Source organism: Populus nigra, chromosome 6, assembly GCF_951802175.1.
Source record: "Populus nigra chromosome 6, ddPopNigr1.1, whole genome shotgun sequence".
Lineage (NCBI taxonomy): Eukaryota > Viridiplantae > Streptophyta > Magnoliopsida > Malpighiales > Salicaceae > Populus > Populus nigra.
In genome coordinates, this window is record NC_084857.1 from 6,301,096 (window position 1) to 6,319,466 (window position 18,371).

At 35.8% G+C, this 18,371-nt stretch overlaps 3 protein-coding genes and 1 long non-coding RNA gene across 6 annotated transcripts; 1 reads left to right on the plus strand and 3 right to left on the minus strand.

Annotated features, from left to right (window-relative positions):
• Positions 1 to 291: 291 nt before the first annotated feature.
• On the minus strand, positions 292 to 4,740 carry LOC133695721 (magnesium transporter MRS2-5-like). 2 transcript variants are annotated; one of them, XM_062117652.1, is made up of 7 exons: positions 4,541 to 4,740; positions 3,316 to 3,929; positions 2,965 to 3,035; positions 1,574 to 1,702; positions 1,137 to 1,478; positions 734 to 781; positions 292 to 631 (listed from the first exon to the last, which is right to left on the minus strand). In XM_062117652.1, the coding sequence occupies exons 2-7, from the start codon at positions 3,752 to 3,754 to the stop codon at positions 401 to 403; spliced, it is 1,260 nt and encodes a 419-aa protein (XP_061973636.1). In that variant the 5' UTR covers positions 3,755 to 3,929; positions 4,541 to 4,740; the 3' UTR covers positions 292 to 400. The 2 variants fall into 2 exon arrangements, with proteins under 2 accessions (XP_061973636.1, XP_061973637.1); XM_062117653.1 differs by lacking the exon at positions 4,541 to 4,740 and adding an exon at positions 4,020 to 4,159.
• A 1,711-nt stretch (positions 4,741 to 6,451) lies between these two features.
• On the plus strand, positions 6,452 to 10,250 carry LOC133696620 (uncharacterized). Of its 2 annotated transcripts, none has more exons than XM_062118851.1 (4): positions 6,452 to 6,701; positions 6,803 to 6,915; positions 7,683 to 8,757; positions 9,561 to 10,250. In XM_062118851.1, the coding sequence occupies exons 3-4, from the start codon at positions 7,700 to 7,702 to the stop codon at positions 9,754 to 9,756; spliced, it is 1,254 nt and encodes a 417-aa protein (XP_061974835.1). In that variant the 5' UTR covers positions 6,452 to 6,701; positions 6,803 to 6,915; positions 7,683 to 7,699; the 3' UTR covers positions 9,757 to 10,250. The 2 variants fall into 2 exon arrangements, with proteins under 2 accessions (XP_061974835.1, XP_061974836.1); XM_062118852.1 differs by having other exon boundaries at positions 7,698 to 8,757.
• On the minus strand, positions 9,388 to 11,919 carry LOC133696621 (uncharacterized). The gene is made up of 2 exons (XR_009842706.1): positions 11,414 to 11,919; positions 9,388 to 9,728 (listed from the first exon to the last, which is right to left on the minus strand). It is a non-coding gene; the product is annotated as an uncharacterized LOC133696621 (long non-coding RNA).
• A 1,882-nt stretch (positions 11,920 to 13,801) lies between these two features.
• LOC133695666 (ninja-family protein AFP2-like) lies at positions 13,802 to 17,910 on the minus strand. Its single transcript, XM_062117588.1, has 2 exons — positions 16,800 to 17,910; positions 13,802 to 14,424 (listed from the first exon to the last, which is right to left on the minus strand). The coding sequence occupies exons 1-2, from the start codon at positions 17,440 to 17,442 to the stop codon at positions 14,003 to 14,005; spliced, it is 1,065 nt and encodes a 354-aa protein (XP_061973572.1). The 5' UTR covers positions 17,443 to 17,910; the 3' UTR covers positions 13,802 to 14,002.
• Between the last annotated feature and the right edge of the window lie 461 nt (positions 17,911 to 18,371).

Below are 18,371 nucleotides of genomic sequence, written 5' to 3' on the forward strand. Positions count from 1 at the left end.
GCTGTAACAAGCATAGGCCTTGAACATTATCAAATTACAGAAAACGCATAAATGATCTTCAGATCAAATGACATAATAAAGCCACTTACGGACGAGGCACACTGTGCTTTCTCATGGCCAGATGCTTGCCTTTATAGGGCAAGTGATGCCAAACTGCTAGAAGACTGGATCCTTGTATCACATTTATAAGAACCTCCAAAACTATGGACTTGAGCATGAACTTGCACATACCTTAATAGATAACCTCGTGCGATGCATGTAAACATATAGAGCAAGCCCTGCAATCTTGGAAGAGCGTCAATTGACCCCAGAGAGAGAGGAAAATCAAATTGAATCATGGGTTTCTACAAAACAAATCAAGTGTTTGTCTTCATTGGAGCAGCTTACTCTAAAATGAAGTTTACGATGGAAAGACCTTCTTGTATCTAAAATAAAACAAGAAAGAGAAATACAAGAACACACATGCAAGACCAGTTATAATCAGAACCCAATTAAATGCAGATGGTAAATCAAAAATTGAGGCTACAAAGTTCATCCCAAATATTCCTGTCACAACAGCAAATATTGTAGCCACAAAGGTAGCTGCAGTAAGAAGCAACTCGAATTGAATCAGTTGGTTCTGAACATTTCCCTGTAAATATGAGAGAGAAGTTAAATCTCGTGTGTTTTTTTTTCAATAAAAAAATAGGGAAAAAAAAGCATCATAAAAGTTAAAATTCATATTAACCCCTACCAGTTTGATATTGATCAAATCTTCAGTATCATCTATGTATTCTTTGAGCTGCAATATTTATAGAACAATTAATATAATCACGGAGTAAATATTCTTGCACATCACCATGTGAAAACCTATTTAGAAATATTAGGTATCCTTTTCTTGTAAAGGCACCATAATCTGTTTTAGAACCTATAAAAAATTCTAAACAGCCTAGGCTGGTTTTCTGTTTCGGCTTGCCACCAAAAGGGGCAATCTGCATAAATTGGTGGGTTGTCAAAATCACAGTATTGGTTGGTTTTAGTCATGCATGCCTTATACCTCGTCAATTGTAGGATACCAATTAGCAAGCACTATCCAATCCCAGCAACTCATATACATATATCTAGATGAGTTCAAAAACATGCACGCAGGAACACACCGTGAACAACTTGCTTTGAGTGTTGTCAATAGCAACAAAGTAAGCTTCGAGTAACATTTCAAGTTCGTCAATATTCTCGCCGTTACTGGATGAACTCATCAAGCTTCCATGTTTGCTTGGACTTGTATTGCTAAATGCTCTCTGCAATTTCTGGGCTCCACTAATTGACCTCACTGGTGAACCAGGTGCAGATTTTGAAACCACTCTGGTCTCAGCTGGGATATCATTTTGAAAATATATATCACCTAAAGCATAAGCTTCCAACCTTTGTTTTTTCTTTGTAAGATGCATCTCGGCCATGTCGCCATCATCATCCATGAGATGTTCTATCTCATCATGGACCTACAATTTCAATCTAAAAGCTAACATATGGAGGAAGAAAGCGGCAGAAAACAATAGAACACTAAGAGAAAGGGGGGTAAAAAGATTACTTTTACCTTCTGAACTCGCTGAGTCAATGCAAGGAGGTGGCCCTTGAGTCTACGGACACGTTCCAGATTAAGAGTATTAATAGATGTTGCTAGTTCATCCAATGCTGGATATACCTCCAATTCCAATTCCTTTACCTATCAAACCCAAAAGTCCTTGAAATGAGGGAGTTACCCATAATTTTTCAAACTGCCAGTTGTTCTATTGCTTTTATTGTGTGTGCAAAGGCCCGTTAACTACCACTGGTCTGCCTAGGCAAAGTCCAGGGAGAGAGGTTTTCTGAAAAATGATCTTGAACATTAAAACATTTACATAAAAGGACCAGTCTCCAGACTCAACCATGTGCATTTGCAGCCCAAGAGTTTTAATTCCATATTACACATAAAACGCTATTCTTAAATGGCTGCCCAATCTTAACCCACACGGTTTCTGGAACCACATTTGGTCAAATACACCATTCAATAACACGTGACAAGTAACAAACACATATGCAAATAACAAGTTCAGAGCATTGAGAGACAGTTTACGTATTCAACTCTCCTAAATCTTTTTCCTTTCTTTCATACTGATATGCATTTATTCTTGAAAAGATATAACAGAGAGGAATTCAATTAGACCCCTTGAGACATTGTGAATCAAAACCTTCTCAGTATCCATTGATCATGCAAGGAAATGTAATTGTATGCATCAAATAGCTACCATGGTTGGTCAACACAAAGCATGCCACAAGAAGTCATGAACTCCTATCATGGAGCTGATTAAACTCATTGAATGGCATTCTGAACAATGATGTTTTAAATCAGAGTATCTATAAAAGACATGCTGAGTCTCCACACTGCTAGCACCAAAGAAAAAAAGCAATGCACCGGGAAGGTAATAGTAAACAGAATTAGCCCCTCTCTCAGGGTACAAGTTAAAAACCCACAGCAGCCATAAAAACCTGTCTTCAGGCCTCAGGGTATAATCTAAAAGTGTCAAACCAGAAAAGGCTGACTGCACATGTGGATTCTATTTTTCCAACATCTATAAGTATGATGCAGAGAGGGAATATCAAGTTTGAAATTTGCATCAGAAGCACCTTAACCTTCCTAATAACGCAATATTTTATTTTAAGAAATTGGCAATGATTTTAAGATTTCCAGTTATCAATATCGAAAGTCATCTTGGGAAGTAAAACAATATGGTATGTGGATGATCTTTACAACATTACCTTTTGATACAAATTCCCTGACCCTAGAAGACTAGCTTCCTTTTCCCTGAGATCATTAATTTCTAAAGGCTTAAGGGCTTTACTTAATTGGTCTGGTTCATCTTGTGGTTGTGAGTGCAAGTAGTTCAGGTGGCAACACGTTCATAAAAAAAGATGGAAGTGCTGTAGTGATGCATGTTGTTAGCATACCTGAGCATCAAGAGATGTGCAAGTTAGTTCCAAAGTCAATTCCAGAGCTCTGAATTCAAATGGCAAGTCATCTGAATCAAATCAGAAGTAATTATAAGTAACTCATACAGCATGACTTTATAAACTTCAAGAAAATAGTCGTAATAGAGAGACAGAAATCAGTTTGAAAAAATGTGAAGTGAGCAAACTTCTTCTGAGAACAAGAAGCTCTAGTATATTGCAACAACAGATTCAAGCCCAATTAATCAAAGACTTTCAAATTTGAAACTCCATCTATCCACCTACAACAACGCAACCAGATAAAAGTTTGAGGCCATTAAAACAACTATTCTAGATTAGAAATATATGTACCCGCTTGTTCTCGATTGGTCTGAAGACGTTTGCAGAATTCTGACATGTACCGGACAACACATACATCCAGAGAATTCATCAGGATAACCTCATCTGCTGTAATTATACATCTAATTTGTTCAAGACTGACCACAATAGCCTTCTCCCGTCCTAAAATTGTGGAAGGATAAATAAAAAGGGGGTCCAAAAGGCGCAGATCCCTGGAAGGCAAAGAACAGTGTCTCATTATAGTGACCTTGTCAAGTTCCAAAATCTTTGAGTTCCCATCCTGATCAATCTTTATCCATGAACGATTTCCAAGAGCATGACCTCTCTTCTTTAGGCCTGGAAAGTTAGACCCACGATTGCCATACCCATCTAAATTAACCCTTCCATTGCAAAGAGAAACAGCAGGTTCGGGAACACCAGCTGGTGGATGTGGACCTCGAAATCCTTCCATTGGACATTAACTTTCCTTCTTTCGGTGCCAGGTCAGAATTTCGTATAAGGGTGGTGCACCAGTACTCATTAAATGGTTTTAATACGCCAATCTATGACATCTGAGTTAATCATAAAAAATCACCTACAGTTATTACTGTTATCCATGTTCTTGCTTTTCCGGGTTAAGCAAATACCTGAAAAGTAAAACGTCATATGATAGTTATAAACCCTATTAGTTCATCAGTTAAAATGCACATCAATTCCCACGAAAGAAATTAACATACTTCCATTAATAATGAATCCAACAAAACTAATCCCTTTGGTAGCTGAAGATAACCAAAAAGAGAAAGATTGATACTTTGACTGGGCCTAGCACATAAATCTGCAGCTTGACAATTCAGGTGAATGGAGATACACACACAAAATCTAACGACTCGTGATTGAAATGGCCAGAATTTACAAAAGCCGTCTCTGGCTCTGACCTAAGAGTTAAAAATTCTTTAATCATTCAAATCCAAAACAAAATTCCACACAAACAGGAGCAAGAATCAATTACCCCGCAATTTTTATCTCTAGTCACATCTACTGATTAACATTACTACATCAATTTCTATAAAAACTGAGCATTACACAGATAAAAGGACGAGACCCCATTGCTCCATTTAAAGGTTTTCGATTGATATTAAAAGAAAGCCCATGAAAACCAAGAAAGAAAAGACAGAGAGAGAGAGAGAGAGAGAGAGAGGAGGAGAAAAGGAATCAGTAGGGTGAAACATAGACCCCGAAGGAGAAACAAGAACCGTACCCTTTCAAAGGCAAAAGTAGTTTAAATGTTCAAGCTCCATGGTGGAAACTTGTGAGATATAATGCAGAAGAATGATCTTTTTCCAAAGAGATCCAGATGATGAGAGCCGTGTTTTCTTGTAGTGACCATGAAAGATGGAGTACCAAAGGTGCCCCCAACGTTTTTGCCACTCTCTCACAGCCTGATTGTTATGGGTACGTACGGCATGACGAAACAACCTTAACCTTTAGTTTTAATAATATCTTTGTAACTAGTTGCTTCGGTCGATATACCCTTTTTTTTCTTAATGAAACATGAGGAAAAGAGAAAAGGAGGGCATCATGATAATATGATAGATGCGGTGAAGAGAAAAGTCAATTGTAATACAATAAATTAATATAATTTAGAATATCTATTGTTATTGCAAAAAAAAAATAGATAAGTTGTGCATTGAACATGATCAATTGAAACATAATTTGATGGATGCAGAGATCTTTATATGCATTAGTTGAATAAAAAAAACAGTAATATTTTAAAAAGATAAATTTTAAATATATATATATATATATATGATTTTAAAAAGATTGTGAATCTTAAATTTAAAAAATTCATGTTGTATTTATAACCTATATATTGTATTTATAGCCTATAAATTATCTTTTTATAGAAACAAGGGCCTAGAATATGATTTTATTATTATGATATTTTGAGCTGTGTTTTATTCAAAATAATATGTATTTTATCAGTATAAAATAATAAAAAACACGCGTGAAGTTATAGAAAAATTTATAAGAAATTGTTAGGCTTGGATAGAGTGTCCGAGCCTATTAAAAATGAATTCAATTATATTGTTTGAGTCTAAACACGTTAGGCTCAAGCACCGAGCTCATGCGGGTGCTAGGCAACAAGTTCATGTATTTTGGTAGTAATTAGGCTTCGGTGTGGTAGCTTAACCGAGTTCATGAAAATATTTTTTTATACCAATTAAATTTAGATTTATCAAAATCTCGTATTTTTAATATTTTTAATGTCTTTTTACAATCTATAAAGTTGAAAATTTTTTATTATTATTGTTATTGTTTTTGTTATTATTAATGTATAAAACAAGGAGGTTTTAGGCTTGAAACATGTACATCAAGGTTGATTATAGTTTGCACTGATTACTCGGTTATCAAAATAAAAGGAAATTAGTTTTGTATTAAAGTTTTTACATAAGAAAACATATAATTGATTTACAAAGCTAGTGATTAAAGTATTAAAATTATTTTCAAAATTAATATAGATATCAAAATCATTTTTTCTTGAAAATATCAATCTTCAAAAAATAAAAAACAGAGTCCAATAATTCACGAAATAATATTTATTTTTTAAAAAATAAATAAACTTGTCTGGGTCGGACATCTAACATGCAATAAAAGAAGCAGACATGCAATAAAACAATCTCTTAGTGCTTTTTTTTATTATTATTATTGGTTCTACAGGGAAAAGGAATCTCTCAACTGAGTCCTCTTCATGGAGTATTTACAATAAACTTGATTTGCTTAAAGCTAATTAAAGAAAGTAATAAATTCATAGTCACCACTTCGCTGTCAAATGCCATACCCATACCCTTTATCTCTTAATCCAATCAAAGCTTAAAATTAGATTTGGAGAAGATTTAAAACAAATTAGCAATCCCATTAAGGGAATAATAGTCACTAGTGACTACATGGATGTTGGTTTTTAAAATATTTTTTTATTTAGTAATATATTAAAAAAAATATTTTTATTTTTTAAATTTTATTTTTAATATTAGTATATCAAAACAATTTTAAAAAATTAAAAGAAAATTAAATTTTTTTAAAAAAAGGATGGTTGAATCTCAGGGATCTAAAAGACGTGTCACAATCCCACAGGCCAAGGTTAAAACCCCAAAGGTAAAATCCAAAGTACCCTTCATTAACAGAAAAAGGAAAGAGTGGGTAAAGATGGCGCGAAAGATTTCCGTAGTTTGTTGGAAACCCCAAGACTATCGCTAAGCCTTCGTGTCATCAAGATTTCCCGTTCTCTTTCCTTCTCGCTTCCTTAATTTCATCGCGTCCTACATCTTAAACAAAGTCCGAAAAATAAAAATAAACAAACAAACAGATATTTATCTCAAAACATCAGCAATTCAGCTGTTTTTTTTCAAGTCAAATCCCAGGTAGGACACATTCTTAGAATCACTGCTAATTGGTTTTCGTTTTATTTTTTTCTGGTTAATTGAATCATGTTATGTTTCGCTGTGTGATTTTACAATTAAAGGAGAATTAGCTGTGGATGATCGCCGGTGCCGCTTCCGGCGACTGGGATCTAGACATGGCTGGTTAATAGAGGATTTCTCAACGACAGGGAGAATTTTATTCAACGTCGTAAAAGTAAGTCGTTTATTTTTGTTTTGTTGAAGAACCATGTTAATGTTAATGTATATTACTTTTGAGTTGCTATGATTGAAGTATCGAAAGCATTAAATAGAACACATTTGGCTTTTCATTTGTATGGAAACTCGAAGATGTTAAATTGGTGTTTGGCACTTTAATTAATGTCTAATTAGAAGACAGGTCACACGGAAGCCGATTAGTGTTTGTGAATTAGCATATTAATTAAGGAGATTGCAAGAAAAGAGATTCAAAAGAAAAAAGAAAACAAAAAGGAAGAAGAGAGATTCATTTGTAAACCAGTGGAGTACTAATAGGGATACACTTTAATTACCATGTCTAAACTCTAGAAGTACTTTGTTTATGACTTACTTATCCGATCCCCTCTCTCTCTCTCGAATTTGATTTATACGATTACACGAGTTCTTATTTTCTTAAACCGAGTCTCATAGCACATTAAATCACCTTGCTGGCCTATCAAATTTTCCTTTTATTATTATTATTATTTGATAATACTCAGAGGTTGGCTAATTGGATCCTGTAAAGTCAATGTCTTTCCGTGGAAGAAATTGTTCTCCTGTCCTTTAGATGTTACTTAACTTGTTTTCATCTCTCATCATGCAAGCTTTTAACTGTTTGTCAGTGGTACATTGTGAGATTGAGATTCTTTGAACACTTCTTACCTTCAATTCTATCACATTTTCATACATGTCGTTTGATTAAAAGCTGGAGTTGTAGAGTTATAGTGTACTGAAAAGCTGGATCAGATTATTGTTTTTCAGCTATGGACTTGGAACATGGAAGCGGAAGCGGCAAGCATTCAGAATCACATCCAGAAGTTATTAATGGGACCGGGAGCAGTGATCATGGGGATACATATCCAAGGCTTCGTGTTCGGCTTGGAAGTAGTGGCCATCTTCAGATAGATCCTGAGAAAATTGAGGGGAGTGAAAGAAGTAGAAATTCAGAATTGCATTCTGAGGTTATTAATGGAAGTGATAGCAGTAAACATATAGAACCAAAACCTGAATCTACTGTTATAGAAGGCGATCTATACATGCCAAATATAAAGTTTGGTTTTTCCTCTTCCTCTTCTTCCTCTTCAAGTTCTTCTGGCTCGTCATTGTATGATCTCTTTGATGTGATCCCAAAAGAAAGTGCTGACCCCAGAGCAGGCAGTGCTGATTTTGAATCCTCCAACAAGCCTCATGAGGTTACTCAACCAGCATCAAAAGATCATGAGAATGGTGTTTCCATCGACAGCTCTCACAGATCAGAAGAAAATGAGGATGGCTCATCAGATCACGCATTAACACCCACAGTTTCTGATGTCACTCGTGAATCCCCGGCACACAACATGTCACCAAAACAATCCCCTCCACTTCAAGTCATGGAACGACCTGGAGGATATGATCCTTTAAGGATTCCATCATCCATCTTTGAAAAAAATAAAGGTACAGCACCTATGGATTGGAGTGTTGCTTCCAATGAATCATTGTTTAGCATTCATGTAGGAAACAATAGTTTCTCCAGAGACCATGTTTTATTGTTGGGTGATCTGGGCAAGTCTGGAGATATAACCAAGTCAGGTGAATTAATCATGTTCAGTCCACTCCCTCCAAGAGAAATGGTGGCCACTGATAACCAGTCTTCAGTTCCTGATGTGGAAACCAACAAACAGAAGGGTGGAGCAAATGGAATAGCAGATAACACCATCAAGGACCCAGCAGAATATCAAAATGAGGAAAATAAAACAAATCAAGCTGTATCCTGGAAATCTCCTAGCACTTCCAACCATTCATATGGGAGTGGAGACAGTGTCAAGTCATTTTCTTTTCCAATGTAAGCTGCCATCGTTATCTATCTGCAAACACTTAAATACTAGATTTCATGTGCGTTGAACTTTTACGTATTACTTCTATTATGCATAAAAACTAGTGAAAGCCTATTATTCATGCATAACATTCATGTTCCTGCAAGGCATCAACCCTTTCCCATATCATGCCCACGTTTACATTCACATTGCAATACACGGATGTCTTTATGTTTGCAGACTTGTTGTGTGAATTCAACAGAAATGCCCATGTACTTGACATGCTTGTGTTTTATGCATGCAAACCAGATGTCTAGGTTTTCTCTGTAGTTATATGCACATGTGTGCCTAACTAATTAAATAGGATTCCACAAGCCTAGTGCTTTGTCAATGAGGAATATACCTTTGTGTTGCAGAAGAAAGAAATATGCATGGCCATTGTGCTACTGTTCTAATTGTAGCTGGGTGCTCTGCTACTGTAAGTGGCCAAGCTGCTCATGTTCTTATTGTAGCTGGGCGTTCTGCTACTATTGGAACTGTGGTTGAAAACGTTGGTGTTGTCATAAATATTCTGTGTTTGCTTCTCTCTCTCTCTCTCTCTCTCTCTCTCTCTCTCTCTCTCTGTGTTTCCCTCTTAAATTAATCGATAACAATCAAGAAAACAGTAAACTCTGCCATTTTATTTTATTTTTCCAAGAGCCATCATTAATACCAATGATGTTACTTATGTTTACATTTGATTCACAATCATTGTCATGTCATTTACATTATAAAACAAGGTTTATAGTAGCACTTTGTAAGCTCATGATCCAAATTTCTTGGAGTTATGCAGTTTGGCAAATGGGATGAGAAGTGGTTCCCTGAAAGCAGGTGTGGAGCAGCGGAAGCAGCAGCATCTGGAGTCATCGCCTGCTCCAGTGAGTCAAAAATCAGCTTCCTTCCATTGGTTTCATTGCTTTTCATGTTGCTTATGGGGTTGTTCTTTCAATCGCTGCTGTTCCTGTCAAAAAATTAAGTGTTGTTGCTAAAACTGGCTCCATATATGATCCAAAGGAAGAGTGCTTCTCAGCTCCTAAGCTGCCTCCTGTTTAAAATGCAAGCCTGAGCTGTCCTTAATTTTCTTGTCATTAATTTAAAATTGGGACATCGACAATGGTTGCTATTTAATCAACACGAGGCCTTTTGAATATGCAAATGTTGTCCATGAGCATTGTTCTTGGTGTTACTACCTGGAAATTGGTTCTTTGCAAGAGCCAGGAAAAGGGAAGGTGGTGAGGCAATGGGTAAGGAGAACCTCTAAACCTGTACCTGTATGATGTGAGGTGACCTTTGGGAAGAAAATGCTGGGTGCTCCCTCCTTGAATCGGAGCCAGTCAATTTATTACTGCTAACAATATTTGCGTCTATATTGCTGTAAATTAATCTTTAATTCAATAGCCCTTTAGTTGTATTAGATGATTGTGTTCAAGCATGTGCAGTATATTTGTTTTTATGATATTCTTTGAAGTCGTGATCGAGCAGAGCCTGTTGATATTAGAAGCATGGTGTGGTTGTGATGATATTCTTAGGTGTAACGTGTAGGATACAGAAGGAAAGCAGCTCATAAACCACCTTGTTATGCGAGTGCTCATAGCTCTTGTAAAAATATGATCTTGGAATGCCCAAAATTCATGCTATCGCTTTAAGCAGTTGGACACCTAAGACCAACCATTTCTTCGCTGTGTGAAAAATGAAAATTTGTTTGAGTTGGTGGAGCCAGGTCGCTAGGGTAACACGTTCTTGAACACGAGTCTTGAGCCATATTTTGCTCTTTTTGATTTTGTTGTAAGAGCATGAAAAATATATATATTTTTGTAAAAAAATTATTTTTAATATTAGCACATCAAAATAATTTTAAAATAAAAAAATTAATTTTAAATAAAAAAATAAAAATAAAAATTAATTTTTAAATATTTTTAATTAGTATCCTCCTTTTGGGTTCAAACATATTTTTTTGTTTAAAATAAATGGATAAATAATAATAATCATTGAATAAGACTCAAAAAAGGATATTCATGTGGAAGAGTTGGGCAGCACACCAGCCGTCAAGTTTTACTGATCGTGCTTAGATGGCCTTGTTAGAAGTGGGACCAGCTGGTCATTTGAAACATTCCTTTGTAGGTCCTACCTAGAAACCTTTTTGGTTTACAATGATAATAACCACCTAGATTCATGGGGACTCCAGTTAAGCTTTGCACTTCGCAGAGAATTCTAGTTATAAGCAGGGCCAGTTTTAACTACATATTGTTTTTTGGTTCAGCTTTAAACTTCTGTAATGCCAGGAATAAGAGGGGATTAATTAATTCATTAGCTGTGAATATTTGTGAGAGATGAGTGACCATTAATCTTCTAATGGTGATTGCACGGCCAGACTCAAATCATATCTATTAAAAACTTGCAGATATTTAGGCAGCTTTTGGAAACAAAAAAAAAATATTTAAATTTATATTTGTAGATTTTAATACGTTAATGTTAAAAATAAATTTCAAAAAATAAAAAAATATATTTTAATATATTTTTAAATAAAAAATATTCTATAAAATAACTATGTTTTATAAAATTTTAAAAAAAAAATAAGGAATCTTGTTGGGAGAATTTTGTCTATTTTATGGAGAATATTTACTGAAAAATAAATAAAAATCTAACCTGGAGGAACCACCTGTGGATGACATCACAAGTGGCATCTTCCTAGCCTTTTCTTCTTTCTTTTTTTTTTCCGTCGTGTTGTTCTGAGCAAGCGCAAGTAAGATAAATAATAATAATAATAATAATAATTAGCAAAGAAAAATAAAAAATAAAAATAAAAACTCGTAATACATATCTGTGAGATGGGAAAAAGCAAAAGGTAGGAATTTCTCTTATTAGCACGGCGGACATTTTTTATTCGTTGAAAAATACGACGACGTTTGTCCCAGGCGATGTAACCGTTCATCGGATTTTGTCAAAAAAATTAACAAGCAGCCCGTGTTACTCATCGGAAGCTTTAAAGATGGCTTTTCGTTTTGTGTCGATTCATCTAACTGGAAGCTTTACGATGGTACTAAGTGTGTGTCATTGAAGATATGATATTTCTTTAATATCTCATTCTCTCTTTCTCTCCTTTCAATTTTTTATTTTTTTTTGGTCTCTCTCTCTCTCTCTGGTTGTTTTGCCAATCTATTTCGTCTTATTTTCTCTCTGCTCAAACTCTTATTTGGTCTCTCAATTTTTATATAATTTTAATTGTATTTCTATTACTACATGATTAAATTTATTTTTATTTAAGTTGGGCAAAAATAACTATTTTTTGGGTAAAAATTAATTATTTTTTAAGCAATTGCATTCAAAAATAAATATGAATTTTATCTAAAACTTTGTCGCCCAAAAATAACAAATGAAATTATTATAATAATAGAACTAAAATTAACTAAATATAAAAGTTAAGGAAACAATAGGCTAGCAATTGGCGTGTGAGACATGCATGTCTCGAGTTACATATGAGACATGCACACTAACCTAAATTATGTTAGTTGGAAAAAAAAATCAACAATACTATTTTGGAAAATATATTTTTTACCGTGTTAGATTGAAAAAAAAATCATTATATGTTGGTTTATTGTTTGTTTAAAAGTATATTTGTGATTATTTTTAATTTAAAAATATATTAAAATAATATTTACTGAATTATTCTCTCCATAAGCAAAATCAGAGAAGATCCTTGTATAAGATCCTGCAAAAAAAAATGGTCTGGGCAAAAAGAACAGAGAGAAGAAATATGAGGTCAGACTCTCGACTCAAAAGCTTGCCTGGGAAACTTGAAGTGGTTTCTGAGCACTAGGGTCTTAGACCGAAAGGCAGACCAGCTTGAAGCCCTTCAAAACTGCTGACCAAGTTATCTGGCCCTTCCCACGCATATAAAACACAGGGAATCTAACACACATTTGGTCTAGGAAGCATATGATGCACATGGTAGAGGATGGGCTGTAAATGGAGAACTGGTGGCTGGACTCTGTCATACATCTTTTCTGAAAGATGATGTTCTTGGATAATTTACCCTCTTCACATATTCAAATATGTAACTCATCTATAATAATTTGAACTGTTCTTGACGTTCTACTTGACAAACATCTTTTTGTAGTTTGCAAGTTCTCTCATGAAGACTCTCTCAGCTTGGTTCTGGAAAAAAAGCCTGTTGAAACAATAGGCTATCTATCTGGGAGGAGCACGGTTTTCGAAAGGAAGAAAAAAACTGGATATTTTTTAAATATTATTTTTCATTTAAAATTATTGTAAATCATCTGATTTAAAACTCAAATCAATATTCTCAAACAAATTCCAAAGATAAAAATTGATTTAATGCTATAAATTAAATTAAATTCAATGTTCCTAAGAGCATGTTAACAAACTCACGTCGTGCTTGCTAAAAACTTGTAAAAAGTAATGAAGAAAACCGAGAAATTGCCTTCATGCCTTCCGTTAGCCAGCCAGTAGCAGAACAAGAACCGGTAAAAAAAGAGAACACGATCCTGTCTTTGAAAATCACTGTTTTCTTGTAATGGTTTAGTATTTTATCGGTTCCTTCTAAAGCGTCCTTGCAATGTATCGATCGGGAATCATCGATGATTTTGTGCCAGCTTATTCTATAAGGCGTCATGTGTCCCGCACACTTGTAGAATCATGTTCGCGTCGTGCTAGAATCATTTTTTTTAAAAACAGACCGCTGAAATTCAGATTTCTGAACTGATTTGGCTTCATATACTGCTATTTCATCCTTTCCAAATCTTCGAAATTATGAAGCTACCGCTTAAATCGTCGAGGAGAGCCGAGAAGAGACCGTTCTTCCGAATCGATTACCGTGATAGAGATTGTTAATCTGCTGCCCTGCTGCTTTTTTTTTCCTCTCCCTTTCAAGGCAATTGTAAGAACATAAGCATCACTTGTCTTCATGCGTAGCACAGAGACAGCCCATGTGTTGATCTGAGCTTGTATACATATCACACCCTGTTTTCCCTATCAACATTTATGCATGCTTTCTCAGTTTATGAGATGGGGAAATAAGGAAATAAATATCACATACAGATTACAACCTCAAAAAACCATTTGAAACATTCTAGAAGATGAAAAATAGTTGGTCATATTAGGTTTCCGTTTCAAGGACCCTAAAAATATATAGCTATTTTCTAAAATTCTCTCATCTTTTCCCCCCATTTCACATCCCTACTTCTCTTTAAGGGATGAAATGAACACCGCATTACATTATTCGAAGGACGGGCCGGAAGGGTTTACCACTATATGCCTAAGAGGGTGATCAACATCACTGCCACCTGCATGCTTCACGAACTCTGCGGGGGAGTGAAAGCTGCCGTGGCATACGCACATTATCCTTACTTCCTCTCCCTTACCATACTTGTACAGAATGCCATCCACTCTTCTCCCATTAGGACCATCTCCTTTAGTAAACACACAAGGCATATCTTCCATTGCATTGGTCCCAATTTCCCTCCCTCTATTTTCTGCAGAATCAAGCTTCTTGGATAGATTCTCCGTTTCTGTTCTGGGGGCTCTGCACGCATTTTCAATTTTCTTTGTCCCAGAAGAACCCACAGCTTCTTGACTGCTTCGTTCCTGCAAGGATTGATTACTCGCAGGACTTCGTGCTTCTCCACCACTGCTTGATCCTGTGATGCACATGAGATTATGAGAAGACAAACCATTTGTTTTTTCTCCATTTTCCTCTTCCCTTTACTTGCATGGTAATTTCAAAATTAATTACAAATTTCCAAATACCAATGTATCGGTTGCAGATGCATTTATGTTACATGATTGTTATAAGATCACAAAAAAACCTGTCAGCTACATGCATGACCGGTTAATCACTTTAAAGGCCACTTGACCATATTCCATGGGGAAAGATAGAAAAAGCTTGAGGTAGTCAGATAAAGAGAGAAGGGACATTAGTAAAGCAGGCTAAACCAGCAAAGTGAAAAGGAGGGATCCTGGAAGGATGACGAATGACAAGAACTAGAAGGATCAGCAATCGCCTGATATAAGAAAACTCCACCTGATAGCAACTCCAGACCATCCCATCACCTCCATACCTGTCGAGCATGTAATATTCAGAAAGACCCTCCTTAACCCACCCAGAAATCATGGATTTAATTATTCACCAGTTGCTTTCTTAAAGTTGCAAAACAACAAGCTTTGACAAATACAGTTCTGAACTTAGCCATGGCTGAGAGATCGACTTCTGTTCTAGGGAAAATCTACACCATGGCGCATGGAAGCCAGATATCAAACAAGTTTAAGTTTTTGGAATTTTACAATTTCCACAAATTAAGAGTTGGGAAAAACTAAATTAAGGGATCGAGACTGGATGAACCTGCAAGAAGAATAGATAAAGCAAAAATCCAAACTTAGTGGTGGCTAGGGATCAACTTATGAGATAGGGAAAATATATACCGTCAGACACACACAAGCACGATGTCAAACAAGATTAAGCCTCTGGAACTTAACACTTTCCACAAATTAAGAGTTGGGAAAAACTGAACTTAGAAATGGAAACTGAATAGACCTTCAAGGAGAATAGATCAAGCAAGAAGCTTTAGCCTAATCCTGAGCTACCATCCATCCACTGTCCACACATTAACAAGTCACTACTGAATATTTTATGATGCAAGAATGGAAGACTGTATGGAATGGGTGGGCAATCAAATGAGATGCTTGGTTTGTTAACTCATTTAAGCCAGACCTGCCCCATGTAGCAAAATACAAGCAGGTAAGCAAAATATTAATATGTGAACATATTAAATTAAGTACCCATACATACTGAGAAATTGACTCCATTTTATACAAGTAAATGCATTCAGATTTTCGTTTCATGTTTCCTCCTTTCCTTCTCAAGGAGGCAGTCATGACAATAATTTCTACATTGATGCCATACTAGAAGTGTGCATCCCTTCTGGCTTCATTGACAGCAGAGATAAAGCAGAAAAAAGAACCTATTCCAAGAAGTGAACATCCCTTTAAAGCAAGTAGATCCTATAGCCAACTAAGACCGAGACTAAATAGTCATAAACTGAGATTCATAGTTCTCCAAGCATGTGAACTAAAGCGACTGCATAACTTGAGTGCCCAATCAATCAAGTTCATCAAAACAAATCGCAAGCTCATGAAGTTAGTCAGTAAAGAAAATTTCCATAAACAACCACGGGCTTACAATGATTTTACCCAAATGTGATCTCCCAAGTACAACAATTACCAATGAAGGAAATGATCTGCATGTTAACTCCCCTTCATGCAGTGCTCCACAATTCAACCAACTCTCAATTTCAAACTAGTTGGGGTTGGCTGCATGGATCTGCCAGCTTACACCACACACTATAGCCTAGCATGGAAGAATATCTATTCTATGTAAGTAAGAAGAAGTATCCAATAAGTTTGATTTCATATGCTGCAGAAACTCAGTTCAGTTCTGACAACAAAGACAGATGCAAGAAATGCACTGCCTTTTTCGTGAGACATGCTAGTACTGCAATCTGCTTACTTCCCATGTGTGGCAACAATCAATAAGCAGGGTCTTGAGTTAATATTCTACTTTGTTACACCTCCAAATTACTCAGATTTGAACAAACGTAATTCCTCTCCTTCTTTGGACCTTCAAGGATTTTCTTTCCCAAAGTTTTGATGAAACCAAAGAAACTCCAGCAAAAGAATCTAATACTGCTTAAACTAGTTGAGTAAGAGTTGCACTGCTTAGAAACAAATAAACATCCAAGATTTAGCACTTTCCCCAACCTCCAAGTAACCAATCATAACCACCCAAAACAATAGTAATGCTATCAACACAAAATAGGCACTACCCACAATCCAATCCAAATAAAAGAGCCCGCCTATCTAACTCCACAACATCCACATGACCAATTTGGCATCCACACCATAATCCACTAGCAAAATAAAACCATCCATTCCAATCCAATCCAGAAAATCCCTTAAAAAACAATGAGAAAATAAATCAGACACCAAAAGGTTGGAAATTCCAAAAAAAAAAAAGTACCTTGAACAGGCTTGCTCTCCATTTCTGACAACCCAGAAGAGCTCCCTCCTAGAGACTCCACAGATCCTCGTGACCCTTGTTGCTGCTGTTGACCTTCCAAATTACTACTCCTATTCACAACACCACTCTGCTTATTAGCCCACGTTGGCACCCAGTTCCCTTTATTCAATTTAACTTCCTCCAAATTCAACTCTCCTCTCAAATTCTTTTGCTTTTCACTTCGCCTTCTCTTGGCTTCCATTCTCCTTAAACTTTGATTTTCCTTCCTCTTCCTCCACTCTTCCTCCGTTTCAGTAGGCAAAGAAGAAGTCCTTATGAGAAGAGGATAAGATACAGGTGGTGTACTTAAAGCATCATGGTCTCTCAACAATGGTATTGAACCAGCTATAGACGATGATCTCGTTAGTTTCTCTGAAGTCTTATCAACCCCAAATCTTCCACCAAGTGATAACCCAAGATTTAACTCAATCTCCTCTGCTTCTTCTCCTTCACTTGTTGCTGTTTTATATTGCTGTGCATCACTTGAAATGAGTCTTTGTACCAGATCTCTTGGATACCTGTTTATTTCCAAAGAAAGACTCTCCATTGCTCTGCTACTTCCACTACTGCTGCTTCTATTTTTATTCGCGTTTGCTTCTCGCATGATGCTGCTCTATAAAACAAGAGGGGTAAAAAACAAGTGTTTTTTTTTCCTCTTCTTTAATATAAGTTTTTTAGTGGATTGGAAAGTATTTTTGGGTTCTCTGAAACGGAACGTGAAGAAGGAGAAGAAGTTGAAGTGTTTTTTGATCTGATTTAGATGCACCCATTTGTCAGGAAGGCTTAATTTTAATTTTTTTTGTTTGATTTCTTAAAGAATTCTCTCCCAGTCTCAGAGTTTTCTAACAAATGCGTTGCCATTAATTAAAACCCAACTTGCATGCACTCATCAACAAGACCAAGACAAAAAAATGTTGGAAAAAAAATACTAAAAATGCTACTGTCTTTTTTTCTTTTTTATAATAATATAGTACTGAATAAAGTTAAAAAAACAAAGAAGGAAAACAGAATCAAAGGATTTAAAGAAATTGAAATCAACAAGGAAGAACAGAAGAAGAAGGCAGGGTGGGGGGAGGGAGATGGGGTGTTTTGCTTGGATGAGGGGGTGTTTTGTACGGTAATAAAAGGTTGGTTGTAACATTTAAAATAATTAATTAAAAATTAAAATTTTAAAAAAATATGATTGGACAGTGTTTCTAAACACTCTTTTAAAGATAAATTAATTGATTAAAAATATATTAATTGAGGGACGGAAATGCCCTCCACGTAAAGACAAGTATGGAAGGAAGATAGGAGAGAGCCAAGTGGCGATCACGAGAGGAGAAGAGTGACACGTGGGTAGGACTGACACAAACCTTTTTCTTTTTTATACTAAATTTGTGTTATTAATTAATTGGTTTTGTCTTCTTGAAGTTTGTGTTGAATGGACCTAAAAAAACAAGTTGCCTTTCAGAGGACACGTTTCGAGATGCAAGGGAAGCAAGAAAAAGTGGCAACGTGTTTGTCAGTTTAGGCGTCTGGGAATTCGACACG

Bases quoted from the DNA above. Each gene is read 5' to 3' on its own strand.
- LOC133695721 (XM_062117652.1), bottom strand. From the start codon at position 3,754: ATGGAAGGATTTCGAGGTCCACATCCACCAGCTGGTGTTCCCGAACCT. The intron at 3,036-3,315 runs GTACATATATTT...GATTTGATTCAG, and splicing joins GACCAATCGAGAACAAGCGG to ATGACTTGCCATTTGAATTC. The intron at 1,479-1,573 runs GTAAAAGTAATC...TTGAAATTGTAG, and splicing joins TGACTCAGCGAGTTCAGAAG to GTCCATGATGAGATAGAACA.
- LOC133696620 (XM_062118851.1), top strand. From the start codon at position 7,700: ATGGACTTGGAACATGGAAGCGGAAGCGGCAAGCATTCAGAATCACAT. The intron at 8,758-9,560 runs GTAAGCTGCCAT...GGAGTTATGCAG, and splicing joins AAGTCATTTTCTTTTCCAAT to TTTGGCAAATGGGATGAGAA.
- LOC133695666 (XM_062117588.1), bottom strand. From the start codon at position 17,442: ATGCGAGAAGCAAACGCGAATAAAAATAGAAGCAGCAGTAGTGGAAGT. The intron at 14,425-16,799 runs GTACTTTTTTTT...TGTGCATCACAG, and splicing joins GGAGAGCAAGCCTGTTCAAG to GATCAAGCAGTGGTGGAGAA.